Source organism: Salmo salar, chromosome 01 (genome assembly GCF_965601325.2).
Source record: "Salmo salar chromosome 01, fSalSal1, whole genome shotgun sequence".
In the NCBI taxonomy this organism is placed as follows: domain Eukaryota; kingdom Metazoa; phylum Chordata; class Actinopteri; order Salmoniformes; family Salmonidae; genus Salmo; species Salmo salar.
In genome coordinates this window covers 176,412,206-176,432,128 of record NC_138291.1, presented here as the reverse complement: position 1 = coordinate 176,432,128, position 19,923 = coordinate 176,412,206, and the positions used below count along the sequence as shown (strand labels likewise).

General features: G+C 41.8%; 1 protein-coding gene across 2 annotated transcripts in view; it reads left to right on the top strand.

Moving 5' to 3' along the window:
* slc27a6 (solute carrier family 27 member 6) overlaps positions 1 to 19,636 on the top strand; it is a 47,377-nt gene extending 27,741 nt beyond the window's left edge. The window contains exons 6-11 of one of the 2 annotated variants that reach the window (XR_014379009.1): positions 10,696 to 10,786; positions 10,961 to 11,159; positions 11,658 to 11,755; positions 12,247 to 12,377; positions 15,524 to 17,538; positions 18,019 to 19,636. Coding sequence is in view for 1 of the 2 variants with exons in the window: in XM_045693823.2 (XP_045549779.1) it covers positions 10,696 to 10,786; positions 10,961 to 11,159; positions 11,658 to 11,755; positions 12,247 to 12,377; positions 15,524 to 15,700 (696 nt within the window). In the remaining variant the exon portion in view is untranslated. Of the gene's footprint in view, positions 1 to 10,695; positions 10,787 to 10,960; positions 11,160 to 11,657; positions 11,756 to 12,246; positions 12,378 to 15,523 lie in introns of both variants that reach the window. The other variant, XM_045693823.2, reaches the window with a different exon arrangement.
* The last annotated feature ends 287 nt before the right edge of the window (positions 19,637 to 19,923 follow it).

Below are 19,923 nucleotides of genomic sequence, written 5' to 3'. Positions count from 1 at the left end.
TAAAACATTTAAAAAAATCTGCTTGTCCAGTAATCATGCCCTCAATGAGCTGAATGAGGTGTTTCTCCAGCGCTATAATGAAAAGTTAGTGTGTGTGTGTGTGCGTGCAGAAAGTATTCAGACCCCTTTACTTTTGTTACGTTACAGCCTTATTCTAAAATGGATGAAATTGTTTTTTTCTCATCAATCTACACACAATACCATATAATGACAAAGCAAAAACTGGTTTATAGACATTTTTGCTAATGTATTAAGATTTAAAAAATTAAATCATATTAACATAAGTATTCAGACCCTTTACTCAGTACTTTGTTGAAGCAGCTTTGGCTGCAATTACAGCCTCGAGTCTTCTTGGGTATGACGCTACAAGCTTGGCACACCTGTATTTGTGGAGGTTCTCCCATTTTTCTCTGCAGATCCTCTCAAGCTCTGTCAAGTTGGATGGGGAGTGTTGCTGCACAGCTATTTTCAGGTCTCTCCAGAGATAGACTTGTCCCGAAGCCACTCATGCGTTGTCTTGGCTGTGTGCTTAGGGTCATTGTCCTGTTGGAAGGTGAACTTTCACCCCAGTCTGAGTTCCTGAGCGCTCTGGAGCAGGTTTTCATCATGGATCTCTGTACTTTGCTCTGTTCTTCTTTGCCTTGATCCTGACTAGTCTCCCAGTCCCTGCCGCTGAAAAACATCCCCAGAGCATGATGCTGCAACCTCCAGCCTTGACGCTTGGCATTCAGGCCAAAGTTCAAGCTTGGTTTCATCAGACCAGAGAATCTTTTCTCATGATCAGAGTCCTTTCGGTGCCTTTCGGGAAACTCTGAGCGGGCTGTCCTGTACTGTTTACAAAGGAGGGGCTTCCTTCTGACCACTCTACCATAAAGGCCTGATTGGTGGAGTGCTGCAGAGTTGGTTGTCCTTCTGGAAGGTTCTCCCATCTACACAGAGGAACACCGGAGCTCTGTCAGCGCGACCATCAGGATCTTGGTCACCTCCCTACCTAAGGCCCTTCTCCCCCATTTGCTCAGTTTGGCCGGGTTGCCAGCTCTAGGGAGAGTCTTGGTGGTTCAAAACTTCTTCCATTTAAGAATGGAGGCCACTGTGCTCTTGGGGACCTTCACTGATGTAGAAATGTTTTGGTACCCTTCCCCAGATCTGTGCCTCGACACAATCCTGTCTCTGAGCTCTGCGGACAATTCCTTCGACCTCATAGCTTGGTTTTTGCTCCGACATGCACTGTCAACTGTGGGACCTTGTCTAGACAAGTGTGTGCCTTTCCAAATCATGTCCAATCAATTGAATTTACCACAGGTGAACTCCAAGTTGTAGAAACATTTCAAGTATGATCAATGGAAACAGGATCCACCTGAGCTCAATTTCAAGTCTCTTAGCAAAGGTTTTATTTGTAATACATTTGCAAAATGTCTAAACCTGTTTTCACTTTGTCATTATGGGGTATTGTGTGTAGATTGCTGAGGATTTTTTTATTTCATTTTAGAATATGATAAAATGTGAAAGAAATCAAGGGGTTTGAATACTTCCAGAACGCACTGTTTTTTGTGTGTGTGCACGTGCGTATCTTTGGTCTGTTGTCTGTATCTGTGTCAGACACACGCCACAGAAACACTATCTGTGCCAATGTGTGCTGTGCTTCTGGCACTCATCCAACAAGGATCAAAGATTACTGGGTTTACTCTGAGGTGAGCCATATTAGTTTAAAACATGCCTGACTTCTCCCTACACGCCCTTAATGCTCTCTCCCCTCCACACTGTAGAGAGAGAGAGCGGAGTCAGTATTGTCTGAAACATGGGCTCAGTTCAAATACAAAAAGAAAAGCCTTCCTACCTTCCTTCCTTCCTTCAAGGTAATCACTGAAGACATGATTGAATTGAACTGAATTGAATTAATACAATCAATGTAGTTTAGCTGAGGATCAGGTGTTCCTTTAAAGTATGAAGGATGGACCATTCTGGTATTGGAGGGCATTGTTATTTCACTGTCTGCAAATAATTCAATTATTTCAAACCAAACCAGGTAAATTGATTCTCAAGCCTTTCTGTAACTTTATTTATTCGAAAGCATGAAACAAGAGACACTGCAGCCCTCAAGTAATAGACTTATGTACCACTGTTTTAAACCATTAAACATCACATAACAATGATTACCAGACATAACATAGATTAACTAGCACTGTCCATCTTTACTGGTCAGTGAGTCCACTGAAGTCCTCGTAATGCAGAACTCTGGGTAGACAAGGACTTAAAGGTACAGAAATCGCTACACCATTTCCTGGTTGCAAAAATTCTAATGGTTCACCTAACTTCAGTTTTATGTGACAAAACAAGCAAACATCGTGTAGAGAATCATTGTACCATCTAAACCGCTGTGAAATATATTTTCAATAACCACAAATATTGTATTTTTTTTGCAGTTTTGAAGCTGGCGTACAAAACCGAAAGTAAAAGACGTAAAAACAAAACTTATGAACGGGAAGCATAGAAATCGAACAGATCTACTGCTTCTTAGACTTACTTTCAATGAGAATGACAGATCTATAATTCAGATTCTATATGAATTTGGTTGGGTCCCACAAAGTTACATATTTCAGCTTTAAAGTACAAAAAAAAAAAACTTCACCTGGGTGTTCTTAGACTGCTAAGACTAGCCAGCTTGATAAAGAATAGGTTAAGTAATGCTGCATTAGGTAGGCATTGTAATCACTGTTACATCTCAGGGGGGATCTGAGGTGACAAAGAAAACCTATAGGGAGAGGAGATCAATGCTGCAGAGTGCTGGAGTTTGAATGTAAATGTAATGTTGCAGAGACGAGAAAGGAATCTTCTATACGCATTTAGATTCAATGCAAGTTGAGTTGAGCAGTTCTGTATAGCTACTGTACCTCCAGCATTGTGAAAACATAACTTCAATTGAATATTTACTCCCAGTCTCCTACATAGTTTTTGCTGTTTCAATTGTAATATTTATGTCACACCTTGCACATGTTCAGTTTGTAATTTTGTGTGTGTGTGGAGGTGGAACCTATTATTAAATTATTATTTTAAAGTCAGGAGGGGGTTGGTGGCCAGAGCAGGGATTGAACCGACAATCCTATGCTTAGTAGGCCAATGCTCAACCGACTACGCCACCAGAATCGGGAACATACTTTCTGACGTACTCTGATTTAAACAACATGGCAGCTGAAGTACCCTCCTGCACATTGACACAGTAAGGGCTGTATGCCAACACAAAATGATATATATATATATATATATATATATATATATATATCACACACACACACACACACACACACACACACACACACACACACACACACACTGTACATCTGTCATTATAAGCACTAGTAGAGTGGGGTAAGAGTACTTAGGATTAATCTTACCTTAATCTTAAATGAACTATTCTTAGGCTGGTCTCACTACTCAAGCCTCTTGACCCAGAAACCAACCAACCTACAAAACCTTTTTAAGTTTACGAAACAAGATAAATATCAGTTGGCGGCACACATTGTGATTTATCAAACAGCTTGTGAATGCTGTAGTTAGTCTAGTATCTATACATCTGTGATTTATCAAACAGCTTGTGAATGCTGTAGTTAGTCTAGTATCTATACATCTGTGATTTATTAAACAGCTTGTGAATGCTTATCTTTTTTATATTTTTCCTATACCTCAACTTCTAAATACTCTTGCTTGTTTAGCCCCGGCCTGCTAACTGTCTGAATCGCCGTGTCCCCAGTCAGCCCAACCAATCACTGGACCCATATGTTCACTTGGCTACGCATGCCTCTCTCTAATATCAATATGCCTCGTCCATTACTGTCCTGGTTAGTGATTACTGTCTTATTTCACTGTAGAGCCTCTAGCCATGCTCAATATGCCTTAACCAACCATGTTGTTCCACCTCCTACATATGCGATGGCATCACCTGGTTTAAACGTCTCTACAGACTATATCTCTCTCCATCATTACTCAATGCCTAGCTTTACCTCCAATGTACCTCCAATCCTAACTAACTCGCCCTCCAAATACACCTCTGCTGTTTTCAATCAAGATCTCAGCGATCACTGCCTCATTGCCTGCATCCGTAATGGGTCTGCGACCAAACGACCATCTCTCATCACTGTCAAACGCTCCCTAAAACACTTCTGCGAGCAGGCCTTTCTAATCGACCTGGCCGGGGTATCCTGGAATGACATTGACCTCATCCCGTCAGTAGATGAAGCCTGGCTATTCTTTAAAAGTGCTTTCCTAACCATCTTAAATAAGCATGCCCCACTCAAAACATTTAGAACTAGGAATAGATATAGTCCTTGGTTCACTCCAGACCTGACTGCCCTTGACCAGCACAAAAACATCCTGTGGCGTTCTGCATTAGCATCGAATAGCCCCCGTGATATGCAACTTTTCAGGGAAGTTAGGAACAAATATACACAGGCAGATAGAAAAGCTAAGGCTAGCTTTTTCAAACAGAAATTTGCATCCTGTAGTACTAACTCAAAAAAGTTCTGGGACACTGTAAAGTCCATGGAGAATATGAGCACCTCCTCCCAGCTGCCCACTGCTCTGAGGCTAGGAAACACTCTTACCACTGATAAATCCACTATAATTGAGAATTTCAATAAGCATTTCTCTACGGCTGGCCATGCTTTCCACCTGGCTACCCCTACCCCGGTCAACTGCCCGGCACCCGCCAAAGCCCCCACCATTTCTCCTTCACCCAAATCCAGATAGCTGATGTTCTGAAAGAGCTGCAAAATCTGAACCCATACAAATCAGCCGGGCTAGATAATCTGGACCCTCGCTTTCTAAAATTATCTGCCGAGATTGTTGCAACCCCTATTACTAGCCTGTTCAACCTCTTTCGTATCATCTGAGATTCCCAAAGATTGGAAAGCTGCCGCGGTCATCCCCCTCTTCAAAGGGGGTGACACTCTAGACCCAAACTGCTACAGACCTATATCTATCCTACCCTGTCTTTCAAAGGTCTTCGAAAGCCAAGTTAACAAACAAATTACCGACCATTTCGAATCTCACCGTACCTTCTCCACTATGCAATCTGGTTTCAGAGCCTCAGCCACGCTCAAGGTCCTAAACGTCATCATAACCGCCATCGATAAGAGACATTACTGTGCAGCCGTATTCATCGACCTGGCCAAGGCTTTCGACTCTGTCAATCACCACATTCTTATTGGCAGACTCGAGTGCCTTGGTTTCTCAAATGATTGCCTCGCCTGGTTTACCAAACACTTCTCTGATAGAGTTCAGTGTGTCAAATCGGAGGGCCTGTTGTCCGGACCTCTGGCAGTCTCTATGGGTGTGCCACAGGGTTAAATTCTCGGGCCGACTCTCTTCTCTGTATACGTCAATGATGTTGCTCTTGCTGCTGGTGATTCTCTGATCCACCTCTACGCAGACGACACCATTCTGTATACTTCTGGCCCCTTTTTGGACACTGTGTTAACTAACCTCCAGACGAGCTTCAATGCCATACAACTCTCCTTCCGTGGCCTCCAACTGCTCTTAAACGCAGGTAAAACTAAATGCATGCTATTCAATCGATCACTGCCTGCACCTGCTCGCCCGTCCAGCATCACTACTCTGGACGGCTCTGACTTGGAATACGTGGACAACTACAAATACCTAGGTGTCTGGTTAGACTGTAAACTCTCCTTCCAGACTCACATTAAGCATCTCCAATCCAAAATTAAATCTAGAATCGGCTTCCTATATCGCAACAAAGCATCCTTCACTCATGCTGCCAAACACACCCTCGTAAAACTGACCAGCCTACCGATCCTCGACTTCGGTGATGTCATCTATAAAATAGCCTCCAACACTCTACTCAACAAACTGAATGCAGTCTATCACTGTGTCATCCATTTTGTCACCAAAGCCCCATACACTACCCACCATTGCAACCTGTACGCTCTCGTTGGTTGGCCCTCGCTTCATACTCGTCGCCAAACCCACTGGCTCCAGGTCATCTACAAGTCTCTGCTAGGTAAAGCCCCGCCTTATCTCAGCTCACTGGTCACCATAGCAGCACCCACTCGTAGCATGCGCTCCAGCAGGTCTATCTCACTGGTCACCCCCAAAGCCAATTCCTCCTTTGGCCGCCTTTCCTTCCAGTTCTCTGCTGCCAATGACTGGAACGAACTGCAAAAATCTCTGAAGCTGGAGACTCATATCTCCCTCACTAGCTTTAAGCACCAGCTGTCAGAGCAGCTCACAGATCACTGCACCTGTACATAGCCCATCTGTAAACAACCCATCTATCTACCTACCTCATCCCCATACTGTATTTATTTATCTTGCTCCTTTGCACCCCAGTATCTTTACTTGCACATTCATCTTCTGCACATCTACCATTCCAGTGTTTAATTGCTATATTGTAATTACTTCACCACCATGGCCTATTTATTGCCTTAACTTACCTCATTTGCACTCACTGTATATAGACTTTTTCTTTTGTTTTGTTCTACTGTATTATTGACTATGTTTTTGTTTATTCCATGTGTAACTCTGTGTTGTTGTGTGTGTCGAATTGCTACGCTTTATCTTGGCCAGGTCGCAGTTGCAAATGAGAACTTGTTCTCAACTAGCCTACCTGGTTAAATAAAGGTGAAGTAAAATAAATAAAATATTGAGTTGCACCCCTTTTTGCCCTCAGAACAGCTTCAATTTATCGGGGCATGGACTCTACAAGGTGTCAAAAGCGTTCCACAGGGATGCTGGCCCATGTTGACTCCAATGCTTCCCACAGTTGTGTCAAATTGGCTGGATCTCCTTTGGGTGGTGGACCATTCTTGATACACTCGGGAAACTGTTGAGCATGAAAAACCCAGCAGCGTTGCATTTCTTGAAACAAACCGGTGCGTCTGGCACCTACTACCATACCCTGTTCAAATGCACATATAGATTGCCTTCAGAAAGTATTCACACCCATTAATCCACATTTTGTTGTTGCCTGAATGTCTAACTTATTAAATGTAGATTTTTTTTTGTCACTGGCCTACACACAATACCCTATAATATGAAAGTGGAATTATGTTTTTTGAAATTTTTTACAAATCTATTAAAAATGAAAAGCAGGTATGTCTTGTCAATAAGTATTCTCCTAAACTTATTTAAGCTTGCCATAAAAAGGAAGGTTGAATACTTAATGACTCAAGACATTTCAGCTTTTTATTTTTTATTAATTGGTACAGTCTGTCTAAATTCAGTTAAGTACACATGTAAACAAGTAGTGTGTCCCAAATGGCACCCTATTCCCTATATAGTGCACTACTTTTGACCAGAGCCCTGTAGGTCTTGGTCAAAAGGGGTGGACTATGTAAGGAATAGGGTGCCATTTGCAAAACAGACAATGATTTCTAACGAGTACGCTAGGAGTCAGAAAGCAAGTACAGGGAGTGAATTTAATAATGAATGAAACATGGAACAAAACAAGAAACACGAGTAGCGTACAGACATGAAACACAGAATCAATAACACCTGGGGCAAGAACCAAAGGGATCGACAGATATAGGGGAGGAAATCAGGAAGGTTATTATTATTATTTTATCCTTTATTTAACCAGGCAAGTCAGTTAAGAACAAATTCTTATTTTCAATGACAACCTAGGAACAGTGGGTTAACTGCCTTGTTCAGGGGGCAGAACAACAGATTTTTACCTTGTCACTTTGGGGATTCGATCTTGCAACCTTTCGTTTACAAGTCCAGTGCTCTAACCACTAGGCTACCTGCCGTTATGGAGTCCAGGTGAGTCTCATGAAGCGCAGGTGCACGTAACGACAGTGGCATGTGTGCGTAATGATAAGTAAACTTGCAACGTCGAGCGGCAGTAGACGTGACATGATGTTAGTTTTGCTGACAGTTTTGTTTATCCTCCCTTACTGTGGAATGTGTGACTGCGGAATGTCTTCTTTTTGTTGTTAAAGTTAAGTTTTTAATGCATAACCTTTTATTAGAAGGGTACCTACATAGGGACTTTAACGCATTCATAACCCATACGTAATGCATTCATAAACTGTACATCAGCATAACGTGTTACCCTAAAAGTATTACCCATTTATTCATGTTTATTCTGCTTCTTTCAATTACTATTTCTGTGCTTACTGATCCCTCGGAGACTTCCCTATTTGCCCTGGTCAAAAGTAGTGCGCTATGTAGGGAATAGGGTGCCATTTGGGACGCTGCTGTCTTCTGAGAATGAATGTCTGGTTTTGAGTTTTCTCTAAAAACAAGTTGCAGAGTCCAACCTGTTTTGCTAACCCTAAACAGTGTAGCTTTGTGTGCCAGACCCAATCTTTCCATTTAAACTAGCGCGCGTTCTAACAGTACTGGAAAACATTTCTTGGAAAGCTCCAAAATTAGCAGTATTCATTGCGTTACACTGCCAAAGTGATTTTTTTGATTTTTTTTTTTGACCAAAGGTGTTTATGGATTTGAGTCAGGGGAGAGGTTATGCAATGGGTTAATCCACATATTTGATACCATAGGCTACACATTGCAATAGGGGTGATGTGAAGGAATTGTTGGAAGGTGTGTGTGAGAGTGGTTTTCAATGCTTAAGAAACTAACATGCCTGGAGTTGTGTGTGTGTGTGTGTACAGACTCCCTGGAATGAAAGGTATTCATTGTGTGGGTGTTTTTTGTGCATATGTGCTTCAAAAACAGAAGTACAGTATTGCAGAGGGCATGCAACAACAGGAAGATACTTGATTCAATCAGATTTTGTAGAACATCGAAAGAGGTGAACAAATCAAAAGAAAGGGAGCATTTGATACCCTTTGTGGCGATTATTTTTAATTCCACAAGGGTATGTGTATATATATAATTTTTTATTTTGGTATTTTTTTAAATTTATTTATTTATTTTTGCTGTTTCATAGGAATGTATGCTCCCACAACACATTTTATATAAAATGTTTAAGCCATTAAGCAAAGGGTTTCTGGTCACATGACATCATGCATTCAACCTATTAGGGTTTGTTCTAAACAGGTTATTATCCAATCATTTCGTTCTGAACCATTAAAGTAGGGATTTATATCTTCCCTTTCTGTTATTTTTTATATATAAATAAAGGGAACACTTAAACAACACATCCTAGATCTGAATGAAAGAAATAATCTTATTAAATACTTTTTTCTTTACATAGTTGAATGTGCTGACAACAAAATCACACAAAAATAATCAATGGAAATCCAATTTATCAACCCATGGAGGTCTGGATTTGGAGTCACACTCAAAATTAAAGTGGAAAACCACACTACAGGCTGATCCAACTTTGATGTAATGTCCTTAAAACAAGTCAAAATGAGGCTCAGTAGTGTGTGTGTGTGGCCTCCACGTGCCTGTATGACCTCCCTACAACGCCTGGGCATGCTCCTGCTGAGGTGGCGGATGGTCTCCTGAGGGATCTCCTCCCAGACCTGGACTAAAGCATCCGCCAACTCCTGGAGAGTCTGTGGTGCAACGTGGCGTTGGTGGATGGCGCGAAACATGATGTCCCAGATGTGCTCAATTGGATTCAGGTCTGGGGAACGGGTGGCCAGTCCATAGCAGGAACTGCTGACACACTCCAGCCACGTGAGGTCTAGCATTAGGAGGAACCCAGGGCCAACCGCACCAGCATATGGTCTCACAAGGGGTCTGAGGATCTCATCTCGGTACCTAATGGCAATCAGGCTACCTCTGGCGAGCACATGGAGGGCTGTGCGGCCCGCCAAAGAAATGCCACCCCACACCATGACTGACCCACCACCAAACCGGTCATGCTGGAGGATGTTGCAGGCAGCAGAACGTTCTCCACGCTGTCTCCAGACTCTGTCACGTCTGTCACGTGCTCAGTGTGAACCTGCTTTAATCTGTGAAGAGCACAGGGCGCCAGTGGCGAATTTGCCAACCCCCACCTGTGGACGTCGGGCCCTCATACCACCCTCATGGAGTCTGTTTCTGACCGTTTGAGCAGACACATGCACATTTGTGGCCTGCTGGAGGTCATTTTGCAGGGCTCTGGCAGTGCTTCTCCTGCTCCTCCTTGCACAAAGGCGGAGGTAGCGGTCCCGCTGCTGGGTTGTTGCCCTCCTACGGCCTCCTCCACGTCTCCTGATGTACTGGCCTGTCTCCTGGTAGCGCCTCCATGCTCTGGACACTACGCTGACAGACACAGCAAACCTTCTTGCCACAGCACGCATTGATGTGCCATCCTGGATGAGCTGCACTACCTGAGCCACTTGTGTGGGTTGTAGACTCCGTCTCATGCTACCACTAGAGTGAAAGCACCGCCAGCATTCAAAAGTGACCAAAACATCAGCCAGGAAGCATAGGAACTGAGAAGTGGTTTGTGGTCCCCACCTGCAGAACCACTCCTTTATTGGGGGTGTCTTGCTAATTGCCTATAATTTCCACCTGTTGTCTATTCCATTTGCACAACAGCATGTGAAATTTATTGTCAATCAGTGTTGCTTCCTAAGTGGACAGTTTGATTTCACAGAAGTGTGATTGACTTGGAGTTACATTGTGTTGTTTAAGTGTTCCCTTTATTTTTTTGAGCAAAATATATATATATATATATATATATATATATATATATATATATATATCTTACTAATGCCCTATTGCCCACAACGCAAATGAATTATAATGTAGTCCTTTGTATGTTTATTTTTTTTCTTGCAGCTCATCTTCAAGTATGACCTGGTAAGGTATGACATGGTACGAGATGAGCCGGTGAAGAACAGGCAGGGCTTCTGTCAACATGTTAACAAGGGTAATAACTCTAGTAGTAATAGTAGTACACAATGTTATTATTATGTAGTAGTACCGTTTTTTTTTTTATTAGTTGCTCACAGTTGTATACTGAATTGTACTCCAATTTACAATCGTAGATTTTATTATCCCATAATGTGGAAATGACTTCCCCTTTTGTGTGTCTTCTCCCTAGGTGAGACGGGCCTTCTCTTGTCCAAGATTAGCGCCTCCAGTCCCTTCTTTGGCTACGCGGGGAGCAAACAGCTGACCGAGAAGAAGTTGATGAGGAACGTGTTCGTGAAGGGAGACGCGTACTTCAACACTGGAGACCTCATGGCTGAAGATGCTGAAGACTTTATCTGTTTCAAGGACAGAGTGGGGGATACTTTCAGGTAGAGAATCTGAAATGACATGATCATGTTTTATCTGGGTTATTGTAATAGTTAACTCACCTCGTGAACCAGTGGGCAAAAATGGTTGAAATTATGCGATTTCAAAACAGTTTTGTCGTTGAAATTACAGTATATAACTTCAACCAGTTTTGCCCACTGGGAAGGTGGACGTCATCTTTCACATTGAGTTAAGACAGGCAGGACAACTGATGGCACACGTGTGATGAATGAAATGGTAAAGATATCAAATCACTCTGTCAGAATTACAGTACTGTATGTCATAATATGACTGGATTTACATACTGTCATGACATAGCTCATAACTGCTCAGTTCTTCATCATACAAATATATGGGTGTGGGGGTGTGCCTCTTTCTGACAAATGAGGTAATTTGGAAAATACTTCAGTTAATTTAGGGGACACATTTAGGGGACTTGTTTTCACTCACTCTTAGAGACAAAAGTCCAAAAGTCCTCTTTTGATGATTTATGTTTTCAGATGGAAAGGTGAAAATGTGGCAACAACAGAAGTGACAGAGGTGCTTGGAATGGTGGACTTTATCCAAGAGGCCAATGTCTATGGGGTGGAAATTCCAGGTACAGGTGTTCTGTCTCTGTGTGTGTGTGTGTGTGTGTGTGTGTACATGTTTGTGTCTATGTGTGGTGTACGTGTCTGTCTGTGTGTGATTCCATTTAGTAAAATACAGCGATCCCATTGCTATGCTTCTGCTTCAGCAGTCACACTGTGGTGGCATGAAAGACCTTGTGTTTGCGGAATAATTGTCCCCATTTGAGATTTAATGATTTATGTAATGTTTCCAATTAGACCATGCCACACAGTGGAATATGTCATGGTCTGTGTCCCAAATGGCACCCAATTCCCTATATAGTGCACCACCCTATAGGCCCTGGTCAAAAGTAGTGCACTATAGAAGGAGTAGTGTGCCATATGGGTCTCACTGTGCTCCTTGCCTAGAACTGAAGTGAATGGCCTTTTGTCACATCCATCTTGAATGAGCCACCAGTAATAAAAGGGGGTGAAATTGGAGTAACGCAAAGTGACTAATGGGGCACCATTGTATTCACAGGAAATGAGGGAAGAGCCGGAATGGCCGCCATCATCGTGAGGCCTGAATGTGAGTTTAGCGGGAAGAAGCTATTTGACCACGTCCTCAATGATCTACCAGCCTATGCTCGTCCTCTCTTCATAAGGCTTCAGGTAAGGAAAGTTTGACACACTGACTTCCTTGACATGATCTGATAAAGTAGAGGCAATTTTGTAATGTTCACTTTTTCCAGGGTTTTGATTTGTGGACTCTGTTTTTATAACGTTTGCTTAAGCTTCTCTTACCAAGGGTAGGACAGTAATTAGATAGGAATGAATAGGTCATCGTTTACTTACCTGTAAGGGATGTCAATGATTGATTGTAACAGCGCTAAGAAATACTTTGTTATAGTGGTGGCCTCTTCTGGTCACATGTGTACACTACAGCACTGACAGGTCAATGTCATTGTAGAGAACGTTCAATTTTTTTATTTTTTTTATTTGATTTATTATGGATCCCCATTAGCTGCTGCCAAAGCAGCTAAATCTAATTTTACTGCTTCTGTCAGTTACTTGATGTGGAATAGAGTTCCATGTAGTCATGGCTCTATGTAGTACTGTGTGCCTTCCATAGTCTGTTCTGGACTTGGGAACTGTGAAGAGACCTCTTGTGGCATGTCTTGTGGGGTATGCATGGGTGTCCGAGCTGTGTGCCAGTAGTTTAGACAGACAGCTCGGTGCTTTCAACATGTCAATACCTCTCATAAATAAAAGTAGTGATGAAGTCAATCTCTCCTCCTATTTCAGCCAGGAGAGATTGACATGCATATTATTAATATTATCTCTCTGTGTACATCCAAGGGCTAGCCGGGCTGCCTTGTTCTGAGCCAATTGCACAGTCCTTTTTTGTGGCACCTGACCACACGACTGAACAGTAGTCCAGGTGCGACAAAACTAGGGCCTGTAGGACCTGCCTTGTTGATAGTGTTGTTAAGAAGACAGAGCATCGCTTTATTATAAACAGACTTCTCCCCATCTTAGCAACTACTGTATCAATATGTTTTGACAATGACAGTTTACAATCTAGTGTTACTCCAAGCAGTTTAGTCATCTCAACTTGCTCAATTTCCACATTATTTATTACAAGATTTAGTTGAGGTTAGGGTTTAGTGAGTGTTTTGTTCCAAATACAATGCTTTTAGTTTTAGAAATATTTAGGGCTAACTTATTCCTTGCCACCCATTCTGAAACTAACTGCAGCTCTTTGTTAAGTGTTGCAGTCATTTCAGTCGCTGTAGTAGCTGACGTGCATAGTGTTGAGTCATCCGCATACATATAAACTCTGGTTTTACTCAGTCAGTGGCATGTCGTTAGTAAAAAAGCAAGGCGCCCAAACATGTACCCTGGAGAATTCCTGATTCTAACTGGATTATATTTGAGAGGCTTCCATAAAGAACACCCTCTGTGTTCTGTTAGACAAGTAACTCTTTATCCACATTATAGCAGGGGGTGTAAAGCCATAACACACATGTTTCTCCAGCAGCAGACTATGATCGATAATGTCAAAAGCTGCACTGAAGTCTAACAAGACAGCCCCCACAATCATTTTATCATCAATTTCTCTCAGCCAATCAGCAGTCATTTGTGTCAGTGCTATGCTTGTTGAATGTCCTTCCCTATAAGCATGCTGAAATTCTGTTGTCAATTTGTTTACTGTAAAATAGCATTGTATCTGATCAAACAATTTTGTCCAAAAGTTTACTAAGGGTTGGTAACAGGCTGATTGGTCGGCTATTTGAACCAGTAAAGGGGGCTTTACTATTCTTAGGTAGCGGAATGATTTTAGCTTCCCTCCAGGCCTGAGGGAACACACTTTCTAATAGGCTTAGATTAAAGATGTGGCAAATAGGAGTGGCAATATCGTCTGCTATTATCCTCAGTCATTTTCCATCCAGATTGTCAGACCCTGGTGGCTTGTCATTGTTGTTAGACAACAATACTTTTTTCACCTCTTCCACACCGACTTTACGAAATTCAAAAGTACAATTCTTGTCTTTCATAATTTGGTCCGATATACTTGGATGTGTAGTGTCAGCGTTTGTTGCTGGCATGTCATCCCTAAGTTTGCTTATCTTGCCAATGAAAAAGTCATTAAAGTAGTTTGCAAATATCAGTGGGCTTTGTGATGAATGAGCCATCTGATTCAATAAATGAAGGAGCCGAGTTCCAATTTTTCCCCAAAATTTAATTTGAGGTGCCACAAAGTTTTTTTTCTGTCATTCTGTATGTAATTTATCTTTGTTTCATAGTGTAGTTTATTTTTAATTTAGTTTAGTCACATGATTTCTTCATTAGCAGTACGTTTGCCAATAAGTTGGGCTGACAGACTTAATTGCCGTACCTTTTGCCTCATCCCTCTCAACTAAATCATTTTTCAATTCCTCATCAATCCAAGGCTATTGAACAGTTGTTACAGTCATTTTCTTAATGGTTGCGTGCTTATTAGTAACTGGAATAAGTAGTTTCATAAATGTGTCAAGTGTAGCTTCTGGTTGCTCCTCATTACACACCACAGACCAGCAAATATTCTTTAAATCATCAACATATGAATCGCTACAAAAGTTATTGTATGACCTCTTATACGCTATATTAGGCCCAGCCTTTGGAACTTTGGTTTTCCTAGATATGCCTATTATATTGTGATCACTACATCCTATGGTTTCAGATACGGCCTTAAAGCAAATATCTGCAGCGTTAGTAAAAATGTGATCAATACATGTTGCTGATTTAATTCCTGTGCTGTTTGTAACTACCCTGGTAGGTTGACTGACAACCTGATCCAGGTTGCAGGCACTGGTTACAGTTGAAAGTTTTTTTCCTGAGTGGGCAGCTTGATGATAGCCTGTCAATATTTAAATCGCCCAGAAAATATACTTCCATGCAGATCTTACCAGGGTTGGGGTCAATACCATTTCAATTCAGGAAGTAAACTGAAATTCTGATTACATTTATATTGTTTTCTAATTGAAAGCAAGGTTTTGACGGGTTGTATAGTTAAGCTTTTATGTAAATATTATTCAGCGGTTTGGTTTGTGTAATATATGATTATCAACAGATGAATATGTCAGAGTTTGAATATTGCTTGCCAAGTTGTCAAATAATTATTTTAGCCTAAAGTGTAATTGTACAATTTAGATTGTGAAAGTTATCTTCTGTTTGGGTCATTGAAAAATAATCATAAAACCATGCACACAGAGAATACAGATCAGTATATGGAATAATGAAAGAGTACCATCACATCTTATACTTCTATGTTGTAGGAATCAATGGAAATGACGGGAACCTTCAAGCAGCAGAAATTCAATCTAGTGGAGAGCGGATTCAACCCTTCAACAAACTGCAACCCGCTCTATTTCCTGGATTACTCAGAGAAAAGCTACGTTCCCCTCACGAACACGCTGTACGGCAGTATTGTGGCTGGCGAGCGGAAGCTATAGTGGTAAACCGTAGCTAAAACCACCAATAGATTTGGTTCACTGAGACGGTGGCGGCATAGTTGTGCTGTTTGGGAGAGGGACCGAGAGACTGTCAATTGGGTCCATTCTTAATTGTGTATAATGTATGAAATTGTCTCGTATGAGTGGCTGGGATCAACAGAGTGGGTTAGTAATGAATGGTGGGGGGGGGGGGGGGGGGCAGTCTTATATTGTTGACCTTGATGGAACATTGAGACATCAAATACCCTCGGGTGGAGGGGGGTTAAATTGTGCCTCATCTGATTTAAAAAAAATATATAATAATTTTTTTTTAAACTTGCTGAGTTATTGTGGGGTGCCTGTTTCCCTCTCTGGTTTCCAGATCTATTGTCAAGACAGTTCAGCTGAGACGGCTAAATTGACTTGAGACCAGTGAACCTCGACAATCAGCACTTCCACTGTCCGTCTGTGCCAATTGAATTAGCGGATGGTGTGTCACTAGTTCCTCCTTGAAATAAAGACGAATGGCAGACTAAATAGAGGCGTCGTGTGTTTGAGGCGCTGATGACCACATTCTGGTCACCCAAAATTCTTTGTTCTGACCTACTACACTAACCAACGTAGATATGAACTTTAATATCAGAAACGGTCCATATGCTTTGCTACAAATAGTAGTAAATCTGATGTTTTTTTTTTTTTTTATACATATAGTTAAGGCTCATAATTTAAACCAAAGTAGGTGTGCTTCGCAAACGTACGTTTGTTAGGTGTCCTCCAGTAACTGTGTTGAGATAGTACAGTCCACTGGCACAGCACTAGTTAATAAGGGGCATTATGTCATGTCTTCAACAGTTTGCCAGTTAGTCATTACCATCTTGTGTTACTCTGAAATGTAACCAGACCCAGGTCCAAGTAGTCTTTATTTCCTTACTTGTACTTTTGGATTTGTTCCAGTGGTTCCATTGTAAGACCAGCTCAAGAAAACAAATACTATTTGAACCCAGGTCTGAATGTGATGCAAACTGATTATATTTACTGTCAAATGATAGCTGAGAAGCTTGTCAGGGATCCTTTAAGGGTCCAATTCAGTCAAACCACTGTTAATGCCTTATCAACATGCCTTATCCCCTCAATAAAATAACGTGGTTCTGGTACTGTAAAATACTAGCCTGAGGGCCATTCTGTTGGTGCTATCATGCCAACTCCTTGTCAGCCATTGTCATGCCAATGCTTGTCATATTTTACTTGCAATGGAGTTGGCAAGAGCACAAACAGATCTGGACCAGGCTATAGAAGGAGACAACGGGTCTGGGACCAGGCTATAGAAGGAGACAACGGGTCTGGGACCAGGCTACAGAAGGAGACAACGGGTCTGGGACCAGGCTATAGAAGGAGACAACGGGTCTGGGACCAGGCTATAGAAGGAGACAACGGGTCAGGGACCAGGCTACAGAAGGAGACAACGGGTCTGGGACCAGGCTACAGAAGGAGACAACGGGTCTGGGACCAGGCTATAGAAGGAGACAACGGGTCTGGGATCAGGCTATAGAAGGAGACAACGGGTCTGGGACCAGGCTATAGAAGGAGACAACGGGTCTGGGACCAGGCTATAGAAGGAGACAACGGGTCTGGGACCAGGCTATAGAAGGAGACAACGGGTCTGGACCAGGCTACAGAAGGAGACAACGGGTCAGGGACCAGGCTACAGAAGGAGACAACGGGTCTGGGACCAGGCTACAGAAGGAGACAACGGGTCAGGGACCAGGCTATAGAAGGAGACAAGGGTCTGGGACCAGGCTATAGAAGGAGACAACGGGTCTGGGACCAGGCTATAGAAGGAGACAAGGGTCTGGGACCAGGCTATAGAAGGAGACAACGGGTCTGGGACCAGGCTATAGGAGGAGACAACGGGTCTGGGACCAGGCTACAGAAGGAGACAACGGGTCAGGGACCAGGCTATAGAAGGAGACAACGGGTCTGGGACCAGGCTATAGAAGGAGACAACGGGTCTGGGACCAGGCTATAGGAGGAGACAACGGGTCTGGGACCAGGCTATAGAAGGAGACAACGGGTCAGGGACCAGGCTATAGAAGGAGACAACGGGTCTGGGACCAGGCTATAGAAGGAGACAACGGGTCTGGGACCAGGCTATAGAAGGAGACAACGGGTCTGGGACCAGGCTACAGAAGGAGACAACGGGTCTGGGACCAGGCTATAGAAGGAGACAACGGGTCTGGGACCAGGCTACAGAAGGAGACAACGGGTCAGGGACCAGGCTACAGAAGGAGACAACGGGTCAGGGACCAGGCTATAGAAGGAGACAACGGGTCTGGGACCAGGCTATAGAAGGAGACAGCGGGTCTGGGACCAGGCTAGTAAAATAACAAGCAGGCCACCTCTTATAAGTAGATGCTCCTAGCTTTGTAATTAGGCATCTGAGTAGTTAGCCTCATTTATGCAGTGTCTCTATTTACTAAGGCAGGTTTGAGGCTAAGGCAGGTTTGACTGAATTCAGCCCTTTGTTTAAGAGTTTTCTATGTTTAAATATTGTTAATTTGTACAGCTATTTGAACTATGTTTTGTTGAAGAAGACTATAGTTTACAATGTCAGAAATGTTGAATTCATTGAGAATATCAAGTCCTTATGATTAACCTAGCTAGGATTATAATATAATTTAAGCACAATGAATGATTGCAATGAAGTTAATTTGCGCAGTGTGTGAAAATCACAGCTTTTTAGCTTCACTGATTCCTCTTGTTTTACTTTCCTGTTTGGACAGCAAAACACGTTTATTTCACTTTGATTATTTAAAATGTTGAATATTTGGTCAAATGGTGTTTAACAGCATTTGTTGTTTATCATTTTAATTTGATAGTATTTAATTTGGGTGTGTGTGTGTGTGTGTGTGTGTGTGTGTGTGTGTGTGTGTGTGTGTGTGTGTGTGTGTGTGTGTGTGTGTGTGTGTGGGGGGCCAGATGCATCAACACTTTCAAATGCAAATTTCAGAGTTATATGGACCACCATTTTCAACTTTTCCTTCAGACACTTATAGTGATACTTGTGCCATCAGATTCAATTTCCTTATACAAATTCAATATGATTCAATTTCCTTATACAAATTCAATATGATTCAATTTCCTTATACAAATTCAAAATGATTCAATTTCCTTATACAAATTCAATATGATTCAATTTCCTTATACAAATTCAATATGATTCAATTTCCTTATACAAATTCAAAATGATTCAATTCAGATTCACTTTCTGGTGGCAATAATATCACTCCATATTATAGTAATTTGTCATCTTTGCTTTTACCCGAAACCCATCTTTCCAAAATGGAAAATATGCCTGTACATTTTCCATTAACAGCTAGTGTCTGAGGGATACAACAGTAAATTGCCAGTGATCTGACATTAACAGACTGTCTGTGTGTAAAAGCTATTCATTAACACTACTTAACGCTGACAGTTATGTTGAATGCATTACGATGTGGTTTATAATGCATTGTAAAACATGTTATAAGCATGTATGACCTCCCACCTGATAAGGTCTTACCTCATAATGATCATCTCAAATTTCAGTCAGTTGAAAACATGATACATAGAGAGACATATTACAGGCTTTTAAAACAAGACTGATGCATTCTTACAACAAGTAATAAAGCGTTATAGCTGCTTTTAAGTGGTACTAGCTATACCACCTTTTTGTGTTGATTCTCTCAGGGTACTTTTACTGTGTGCACTGGGAGGACCTTGCAAGCTGCTGTCGTAGGGTTTTGAACCCATTGAGGTCCAACAGTGGCATGTGTGGATATACTGTATTTGTGTTTTCCATTGTCATCATTGAAGCCTTCATTAACAGTTTTAGAACACATATTTAGCCTAGCTGATTACGGGAATAGTCTGTGCCATTGTGAATATGACATGGAAGAATTATTAAAGGTTTAAAAATGACGAGTGTGTGGTTTTACCTGTACTGTGTGATTATTAGTAACGCTTTTTAATAAAAAAAAAAAAATAAAAAAATTGAACTTTGGTTAGCACATAATTTATTTAGAAATGGATGACATCATTTGAGGACTCACTAACTATTTAATCTCTTTTTTGTTTTGTTAGTCTTCATTGAATCAGACAGTTAACTACATTTAGCCTGGTCAGATGTGCTCTTGCCAATTACATTGCTGTCATTGTTTTGGCATGACAGCACAAACAGACTGGCACTCAGACTATAGAAAATGACC